Raw genomic sequence first — 10,334 nt, 5'->3', positions numbered from 1 at the left:
CAACTGGCAGACAAAGTAACGTCAAATATTTCCAGAGAGGTTACCAAGCTGCGCTATAGTTGACCAGGGCAAAACGTGACCACCAGCTGCACATTGGCTTTGATGAGGAAAAGTTGTTTTTTTCTCTGGGCAGTCAACATGAGCCCTGCTATGACCCAGAACATGTCCCAGAACATCTGCCTACCTGTAGGAAAAAGGCTTCTTTCGCATGCAAACTCGTTTCCTTATTCAGATGAAAACTCGACTGCAGAAGGTCAGCCTGTTTACAACCTTCTCGTGAGCGATTGTGGTGTGCCATGATACCGACAGTCCGATTGACAGGGACTCTCGTACCACAGTAACGAAACCACTCGTACTGCTTTCAGCTTCTCCTTGGCTCAGCCTTGTGCCACATCTGTAAACTCGGACCATCCCATTGCCTTCATACAGCCTCCTATAGGTTTCCATACAAAACCATCCCCCCAAGCCCCACGGAAAGTACCCAAGCGCGTGTTGCCCGTGAAGTCTTGACCCTGCCCCTCTCCCTTAGTGTCCGGGAGAGCGACGAATGCACCGGCTGCACGGACTCTGCTGTTATAGTGCAGGGTGTGAGACCCCTGCAGGAAGCTGCGAAACCTCGCGCTTCTTGCTTGTGCTTCGGCTCACTTCAGACACATTGGAGCAGGACGGGCGGGTTTTGCTTTGGCTGTAGCACGGGCCCGGACCCTCCTCTCCCTTCCCTCCCGTCCCCTCCCCACCGCGCTCGGCGCTCGATTGTTGCTGCCTGGGCGCCGCTCCCTCCCCTCCCCTCTCCTCCCCTCCCCTCCCCTCCCCTCCCTCCGCCCCTGCCCCGCGCGCGCGGGGCCGGCGCTGGCCCCGCCCCTCCCGCCGCGGCCCCGCCCCGCCCCCTCTCTGCGCTCGCGCCGGTGCCGCGCGCGCGCCCCCTCCCCCCGGCGGCCGCCCGCCCGCCCGTCAGTGCGGTGGCTGCGCCGGGCAACATGGCGGCCGAGGGCATGGTCCTGACCAACCACGACCACCAGATCCGCGTCGGCGTCCTCACAGGTAGCGCCGCCGCCACCGGGGGGGGGAGCGGCCGCGGCTCCGCGCCGGGCCCGGGGGGGTTCTCCCGCCGCGCTGCCGGCGCTGCGCAGGGAGCCGAGGCCTCGGGGCGGCGCGGCCGGGCGCTGCGGGCCGGGGGCGGCGCCGCTGCCCGCGGGAGGAGGCGCCCCCTGCGCCGCGCGGGGGAGGGCCGGGGGCGGCCGGGGCGAGGCGCGGGCGCTGTCCCGGAGCGCGGTGCTGAAGCGGCGGCGCTGGGCTCGGCGGGGCCCCGGCCCGGCCGGGAGGGCGGCTCGGAGCCGCCGCCTGCCGCCCCCGGCGCGCCCTGCGGCCGCTGAAGCGGCGGCGGCGCCGCCGGGCTGCGGGGGGGGCTCCGCGGGGCGGCCGGCAGCGGGCTGAGGGCTGAGGGCTGCGGGGCTCCCCCGCGCCGCTCCCACAATGCACCGGGCACGGCCCCGCTGCCCGCTCCCGCTCCCGGCCCCGCGCGGGGTCCCGCAGCGCCGCCCGGCCGCGCCTCCCGCCCGCTGCCGCTCCCCGCACGGCTGCGGCTGCCCCGCGGGAACGGCCCCGGGCCCGGCCACACCGCCTGGGGCCTCGTGTGAGGGAAAAACGGGGGACAGGCGGGCAGGCGGCTCTAGCCCCCTTCGCCCTAACGCCACGGCTTTGAGCTGAATCTGACAAATGCTGCCAGGAATTATTCTCCTGGTGTGGTGGGGACGCTGGTTTCGAACGGTTTCACAAGGCTCTCTTTGTCTAATCCATATATATTTATAAGCATGGAACCAAATCTTACATAAACGTGTCACTTGGATATCATGTCCTTGGCCAAACTAAATTGCTTTCCCTTCTGACACTTCCTGTAACCCCTGGAAGACAATGTTTGTGCCCTGAGGGCTTGGACTGCCTCCTTCCTGCTGCTCCCAGCTGTGGAAGGACAGCAAACTTCACAGTTCACTCTTTATTTTTTTTTGTTCCATAAAAATGAACTAATAGCTGCTTCCTGGCTGGTGGATGAAAGAGTAAGTGTAGGAATGGACAGATTTAGTATGATCACTGAGTTTTTCATTTCATCATTTAGAAGAGTGCAGGGGTCAGAAGTTAGGTAATTGACATACCGTAGCTTGTTTAGCTTTTCCAGTTATGATCATAGCCATGTGATGGGTTTGCTACCAGTATGCGTACACCTGGGTTTGTCATCGCAGGCATAGAGGTCTGCGTTCCTGTCAGACCTGCTGTACTCATAGTACAGAAAGCAGCATTGCTGCACCGCATCGTAGTGCTCAGAGGGAATTTCAGTGTACTTAGGAGTAGCCCCTTTGAATGACTTTGGAATGTATGCTTACACTTGGGGGTCTTGTTAGTCTTGCCTCTTGTTGAGATTGAGGCACGTGGCTCTAGGGTGTATTGATAAAAGAAAAGGAACGTTTGTCTTGTAACTTAGAGTTGATTGCATTAAAAAATAAATCTGTAAGTTATTGTTGTAGGTGTTGCTTAGTAGACCCTTGTGTTTGTTTGTGCATTGCCAATTTCCTACTTGGAAAGAAATTACTGTTTCCTTGCTTGTGACAAATTAAGGTAGAGAAATAGAAAAAGTAGAAATAATTTGTTTATTTTTGCATAGCCAAAGCAATGTGTTTTGGTCAAACAAAATTGTGCAGAATGCAGCACCTTGCTCTTTTTGTTTGTTAATTTTACATGTCAACAGCTCTTATATCTGGGCTGTCTTTTAGTCAAGAGTCAGTGAGGAAGAGAATGGAGTTCATAATTAAGATAGGGTTCATAACTAAGGTATTGGCTCAATGTGAAAGAGATGTCTCCCTGCAATCTGGAGAGGTACCTTAGTGTATACAATACCTGCTGACTTGCAGATGTCATTTGTGTTTATTTCCAAGTCCCTATACAGAAAGTTGTAGAGTTGAGCCTGTTTGCTGAGATAGGAGGGAATACTAACAACGACAGATTACAAAGCTGTGAAACTTGTTGTAAACTGGAGCATTGCGTGCTATGTGAGCAGGAAATCTCACCAATTTGTCAGTAGGAGATTGAGTTCTAATCATTTCAAGATGCTTTGCAACACGTGAAAAGAATGAAGCCATGAAAATGTCATATTCAGCGGTCAGTGGTAGTGTGTAAGGACTGGTTCAGGTGGGAGATGCTGCTCACTGAAGTTCCAAACCTTGGTTTTCTCTCTGCTACCATTGATGTGCAGTGCAGGTGCATGAACTAACAATGAACTTCAGCGTGGTGTTGTCATAAGGTTGCCCTCATGGTAAAACACATTTTAAAAGGACTCGAATGTTACCTGTCAGATTGGTAAACTTTTCTGATGGAGAGTGAGCTAGAGAGATGTGCTGATGATGGCCTAAGCTTGGGCATTTAGCACTTCAGACATCTTCCTATAAAAAAAGAAACATGGGGAAACAAGAAAAGTGGTGTAAGTAAACAGGTGAAAAAGAGGAAGAATACATTGGTTAAAAAAAAAAAAAAAGTGATGGTGAAGGTTGCACGATATGCACACTCTCTCTGCAGTCTTGTACACCAGTGCATCCTTAATAAGCTACAACTCCTCTTCTGGCAAAACTCTGGGTGCATGTTGTGAGCCTGTCATGTTTGCAAAACCTCTCATAAGGAGTTTGTTAATGAGTTACCATTGGAGTCAGGATATTTAACCTGGATCAGTAAATACAGCGTTTTTCTAGCCAACTTCAGCATTACAAATAAAGAATGTGTGCAGTGCCTGGGCCTGAATCGATGTTGGGTCACCCTCCCGAGATGGTGACGTTGGTAAAAGTTACATCGCCCGTGACCTTGGTTGTCTGGGGCCTGAGCAGACCCTTGGCCACCCAGAGGGATCTAAATGGTGTTGCCTTAGCCAGGTGGAGAAGAGACTCTGTCTCTCTGGTTGCTCTTTTATTTTGTCCTTTTTCCTTTCCAACCCCATTTTCTTCTTTACCTCTCTTCCTGTTTTCTGTCCAGTAAGCATCTAGTGCTTATTGTTCCATGGCAATGGCAGTGACCAGCAGATGGTTACAAGCAAATGCTCTTCTCAGAATATTACTGATTTAAAAAATGGTCAGATAAGGGGTTGGCTAATAAAACTTCCCTTAGTGTTTGTCTCATCTGCAAGAAGGAATCATCACCAGACGCAAACAGCATTTTCTGTTGCTGCTCTTCTTTTTGTGTTGTTTCTTACTCCTTTTACTAAAAAGAAAGTATCTCAGAGCCATTTACTTTTTCAGGATAGCTTTACCATCTGTACTATTGCTGAAAAGGTGGTGATATACAGCTTTTTGCCTTTATGAGACTTTTTTTTCCCTGTAATAATTAAAGTGAGTAAGGGATTTTGGTGAAATGCAACATGACTTCTTCTTCAGATACTTATTCTTCCTTTTTTCACTAAGTAAAGATTAAAATGTTTTGAATGGCAGTTGTTACCATGGGCTGATGCAGCAAAGCAGGCAAAGGTTTCCAGATGCCTAAACTCTGACTTTGGTTGGCCTCTGAATGCTGCAATGTAAAAGATGACGTTAGCATCGTGAAGTGTCCGAGCACGTTTAGCTGGTTGAAGTAGCACAGCACGTGCACGCTGGGTCTGAACTGTTCCTTGGAAGCAGGCACGCTTCTTGGGTAGTGGGAGCTTGGTCTGCTCGACAACACCTTCCAAACAAAGAGGTGGAGTGGATCTGAAGGTCAGTGATGGAAAAAATGATTGTAAAACTCGCATTGAGAACAGTGGGCACCAGTATAGTTTAGGTACCAGTATCTGTTAGACACTGTTTTAGAAACATACACAGTTGGTCTTCCACCTAAAAGATAATTTGCCCATCTTCTGCCTTAAGAAGTAGCTTCTCATGACTTTCCTGGAGGGCTCTTCCTCTTGCAAGCCCCAAGGTCTTTTCTCAGTGGTGGTGGTGGTCATGTTTTTGACGTGCATTACAACTTAGGGTGAGCTTTCCCACAGAGGTCGAGGTGGGAGCGTAAGGGCTGATGTTAAGTTTGCTGGGAGATGCTGTCAGATCGCCTTAACTGCCTAAATTGAAGTTGGTTGGGGTTTGCCTGTGATCTGCCTTCCCCTCAGTAAGTGCATCTCAGCGGACATTCATCTTCCACGCGTAGATTCAAGTCAGTGCTTTTCCTGGCAGCCTCACTTTTCTCCCCAAGGCTCAGCTGACCAAATGACTTCTGGAAGTTCAGAGGAGCAGCCGAACCTTCCAGCCCGAGCAGCCCCGATACTCCTCTTGCTGAGTGCGAGGCTCTCGTGCTGTTGACTTTATCCATAGTACCTGGGAGACCCCTCTGCCATTTGTAGCTCCAAGTCTTCACACAGGCATTTCTCCTGGGTTTTGATATGGCTGCCACGAAAACCTTTTATGTTGCTTGAGAGTGGTCCATACAAATGTCCTGTTTCTTTTTTATAATTTCACAATGCTGAAGAGAGGAAGTAAGTCCTGAATCTAGCTTTTTTTCTGATTTTTAATGTGCTCCATAGAAAAATGTCGGTGACTGGACTCTTGCTGATAAAGCAGACTTTTACCTACCGTTTAATTTGCCTGCTGCAATAGTTCTCTTTTGAACTGAAGGAAGAGAAGACACTGAAGTTACAAATATGGCAGATAAATTATTTCCCTGTTATACATGGATGTTTATTTAATACCTACTAATGTAAGCAACAGCCATTAATTTGGAGGTCTGTGTGTGCTTACAGAGCAGGGGTGAGAAGTCGGGTCTAATCGGTGTTCCTTGGTTTGGCGTTCCCCCATCCTGATGCACAGTGGAAAGCCTCCCATCTTACCCCCACTCTGTGCCTGTAGTTCATATTTGGCAGTCCAGAGCTTACCCATAACATTCACTTGCCTTGCAGTGTATTTGTCCCCTTTTTTGTAAAGTTGGAAAATTTCCTGTGTGTGTTTACCCTAAAAATTAGTGATTGCTCTCCAGTGTGGGCTCCCTGAGAGCTAACTTCGGTCTGGCATAACCTGGAGTTGGCTGGCTGGCCCCGTTAACTGATGGTCACCCGGTGTGTGATCGGCCGGCTGTGCTTTGGAGTGTCTGGCATACAAAAGCCTGCTAGGCAGACCCAAATCTCTCCCCTTAGTTTTGATTTAGCTGTGTCTTCTTGTTAGTTTGTTGGCTTTTTTCAAGGAAGAGCGGTGCATATTTGTTGAAAGGTACTTGTATACCATATCAGAATGTCACCAATAACTTTCCTAATGTTGCCTCAGATGACCTTTTAGAAAGAAAATGGTGCTGGAATCTGAAAACGTCTATCTTGGAATTTTATTATACTTCAAAAGCAAAAAAGTTTGTTGCGAAGTGCCCTTCTGGAGTGAAAGTTAAGATTTTCACATTGCTTACATTCAAACGGAGAAAGTTTATTTTGACAACAGGAGAAAGATTTATTTCTTTTTCCTTATTCAGACAGTTGAAACAGCTTTTACCAACAGGGTTTTACTTTTTTTTTTCTTTTTTTTTTTTTTCTTTTTTTCCTTTCAGCTAGTATGGTTTTTGCTGTCTGCAATTCGTGAGCCTGATTCTGTGCAACTGGAGTACATGGTAAATAAAAACGAGAGCAAATTTTAATTTTAGCTCAGAATATTTACAGGGTCTTGAAGTGTAGGTTAAATAAAACAAATAGTTTGTGTACGTTCCTACATATAGTATGTAAACCCTTATGGGTTGGATTGAAATAGTGTTATAGCGGTGCAGCCCTGCTTATGGCAGGACTCTTGTTGCAAGGCTAGCAGAATGCCTGAAAAAGCTGCTCTTGGGGAATAGGAGGGTAACAAGCATATGGGAAGTGAGAAGGAAGGACTTTGTATGTGGGGTGGATTTATCTAAAAAAAAAAAAAAAAGTATTATAGCCTGTTAGTTTTTTAGCTTTTTTTAAAATCCTGCAACAATTGAGAATACTAAGTTGAAGTTTGCAGGGAGCAGTAATTGCATAAAAAGCGCTTGGGAAAAATTGGCTTAATTAGGCAGTTTTCTTAGAAAAATCTAATTCTGCAAGTAAGAGATGTGTATGCGATGTGTTTTGTTTACTTGTTTTGCTACTTGTTTGTTACTAATTTAGTGAAGCTTATTTTATGCCTAACTTAGTCGTCAAGTGGAAAAAATTAGCATAAGCCCTCCAGAATAATGTTCCTCTACGTGCATTTTGCATAATCTTGCAAATCAGGGCTCTATCCTACCATTACAGGGCGGGTGAATGACATTAATGGCATTGCAGCTCCTTTGGTAAGGACTGCGCTGCGTTGTGCTCCTAGCACTGTGAGAGTAACAGCCAAGCTTCCCCTGGCTGACTCCCATGAATGGCGGGGTGCTGCAGCGCCTGGCTGGGAGCACCAAAGTGTTCGTGGTGTGTGTGGGGGGTGCCACGATCTGAAGGAACGGACCCAGCGTTAATTTAGTTCCATATGCACGGGTGTTACCTAGACCAGTAATCGTTACATTTTGTGTTTAATAGGACACTTCATTATGTACTTACCATACAAATGGTAGTAGTAGACCAATACAACAGGGTAGTAAGTACTGCATGCATATTTAAGACTGACTGCGACTATAGAAATATGTTTCTTAAATGTACCTTTTACTTTCCCAATTAAGTTATCACTTACTATATGGTAGAGTGAAGAAGCAGAGGGCATACAGGCTTTGAATGAGAATATATTTGGGGCTTTTGAGATCTTAGTGTGTAGTTAAGAAATTCTTAGTTTTCTGTGCTGTGCTGTGTATTGTAGGGAACTTAAATTCCATGTGGAATATTTTCTCTTGACAATTTTTTCTTTTATTTATTTTGTTTGATTTCCTCTGCATTATTTTGTGACTTTTGAGATGTAAAATTGGGAAGTAGAAATCTAAGTACGTGGTGTGGCTTTTCATGGTTGTGTGGGCTTTTTTAATTATGTATTTTTATTTAATTTTAATTTTATTTGATCAGATTTTAAAGCATGTTGTGGAGGATACAAATTCATACTGAGATCTTGAAGTTGTGCAACTTGCCCCTCTCTTCAGACATTGTTGATTCTAAAAAATGCCAACTTATGGACAGGCTTTGATTGTACAGCCTCAGCTGGTAGCATCTTTAGTAAAATCGTTGTGGTATCTTTGATATTGGCTGTCCAAGCAAGCATAATGGATAAATAACAACAGGCACTGCGCATACACTGCTGATGGAAGGGCGAGGGCTTCTCTTGGTGACTTCTGTTCCTGCTTGTTTGGTTGCTGAGATCTGTGTCTGTGTGGTGCTGGTTTTGAGGACTGAGGAAAGCACCGTGTCCTACCGAAAAAGATGGAAGCATTTACTAGGAGGCAAGCTGTTACTCAGAATCATTTTAGGGGCAGCTGTATGGGTGAAGACCAATATGTATTCTTTAGGAGTTAAAATGAATTGCTGTCAAGTATCCTGCAGGCCTGACTCAGAAAGGAAAGGTTCCTGGGACCTGTGCAGATGATGGAGTATGCACAGATTGCCATTAAAAAATAGCCCTCCCTCCCTTTGTCCCTGAGCAAACTGCCGTTCGTGCACCGGGATAGGACATTTAGAAAAGGGCTGACATCAAGGACGGAGATAAAGTGTCACAAGTCTGTAAAGCCTTCGGCCAGCAGAGAAGACCTGGAGACACCTGAGCGTGGCAATAGTTATGGATCTGGAAAACCAATACACCTCTTCTCGGCTATCACTTATCCCTTCCTGAAACAACGTTCATGGGGTTATGCCTGCAGAGCAGCTTGTAAAGAAGAAGATGCTGGGGTCAGGCAGGTACGTATCCTTTTATGTAGGTACTTGCAAGTCTGGTCTTGGGAAAGTCTGGGTGGCATTTTGTGTTTCTGGAAGAAGAAAAATTCCAGGAATTCCTATAAATATTGGGTAGGTTTCCACTGATGTGGTTCTTTCATGTGCTGTAGGGTAGTGCCGTGGCAGTGTAGGTAGCTGAGATGCCAAAGGCTTACTGTATGCTCCCTGTCACAATCTTTGTGTCAGAGAATAACCAGGAGAAAGTGGCAGGATGCCTACAAGTAAGTACATATCTGGCGACAAAATTGCCTGTTGCTTCCAGAAAGAGCAGAAAAAAAGAAAAGAACATTAAAAGGAAAAGGTATTTCTCACTTCCTCTTTTTTTAGCTTCGTTTTCAGTTGTCTAAATATTCGAGGGGAGACATTAAATAAGCCTGCAGCAAGTCAAGAATCCTCAAAATCGTCTTCCTTGGAAAAATGAGCTTTAAATTAACCATACTGAGGAGCAATGTTTTGAAACATCTTTAAAAGGTAGCACAGGGACAAAGCGTTTCTGTAGATAATACCCAGAAAACTCCAGAGATGCTGGAAAAATGCGGCAACAGATGCTGGTGCATAACCCCCTCTAGGTGGAACGTCACTACTGTCATTAAGCTCTGATTTCATACGTTAAGAAAATGCAGAGAACACATTAGAACAAGTGGTATACAAAGGCAGGTTGGGAGGGAGTACTTCCCACTGTAATGGCCAGATTTTTTCCTACCATCATCACGATGTTCTTGAAGAACTGAGTCTCATACAGTCATTCTGGTGACGGTCCTTTGCCTTGACAGCTGGATGTAGTAGATGAGTGAGGTGTAACTCCCTAGTTACTGCTGTTAGGTGAGTCTCGATGAAACTAGTTCTAGTTAACTGCAAAATAGACTTACGGTAGGCTTTTTGGTGATGCTTTGATTGAACAGGCTGAACAATCTGTGGCAGGGGATTTTCTTTTCCTCCCAGCTTCCCATTGTGAGGGATTCCAAACCGTGGAGTAGGTGCAAACGTTTGATCCAGCATTTACTTAGCAGAATGAAGAAGACTGGAAACAGGTAAAAGTCATGGAGAATAAACCGGAAGACTTCAGAGGCTGTTGAGATTTCTGAAAGAACTTACAGCTTTTTTTACAGCTTTTTCAAGTAAATGTGGCTACAGAAGAGTGCTGTATGGCAGAGTTACTTAGAGGGACGGCGAGGCACAGAACTTGATGCAGTTGGGACAGTCATGTCAGTAAGATGCATATGATTGGGGTTGGGTGTGTTTAAATAACTACAGAATCCAGTGCTGTTCTGACACCTGTCTTTTATGAGCACTCTGTTCCTAGCAGGGAGGTAAGCTGTAAAAATTTGAAGTCTGATCATGCCAGTTAAATTCCAGTGGGGTAAGAATTAAAACGATTACTAGTGTCTCCAGTGGGTGGGACCTTCTCATCTGAGGGAGAAGCAGGCTTTTTTCTTTTATGCAAAACCAAACTTAGTTCATGCTACAAGCAACAGCTGAAAAAGCAACTGCTGAAGAATCTCCT

At 46.5% G+C, this 10,334-nt stretch overlaps 1 protein-coding gene across 15 annotated transcripts in view; it reads left to right on the top strand.

Annotated features, from left to right (window-relative positions):
• Window positions 1-935: 935 nt before the first annotated feature.
• GPHN (gephyrin) overlaps window positions 936-10,334 on the top strand; it is a 278,830-nt gene continuing 269,431 nt past the window's right edge. For 14 of the 15 annotated variants that reach the window (XM_032188099.1, XM_032188097.1, XM_032188095.1 and 11 more), the window contains exon 1: window positions 936-1,041. In XM_032188099.1, coding sequence (XP_032043990.1) covers window positions 978-1,041 — 64 coding nt within the window. In that variant the 5' untranslated portion in view covers window positions 936-977. The remainder of the gene's footprint in view (window positions 1,042-10,334) is intronic. The other variant, XM_032188088.1, reaches the window with a different exon arrangement.

This window comes from Aythya fuligula, chromosome 5, assembly GCF_009819795.1.
Source record: "Aythya fuligula isolate bAytFul2 chromosome 5, bAytFul2.pri, whole genome shotgun sequence".
NCBI lineage: Eukaryota > Metazoa > Chordata > Aves > Anseriformes > Anatidae > Aythya > Aythya fuligula.
This window is presented reverse-complemented; position numbering and strand designations above follow the sequence as displayed.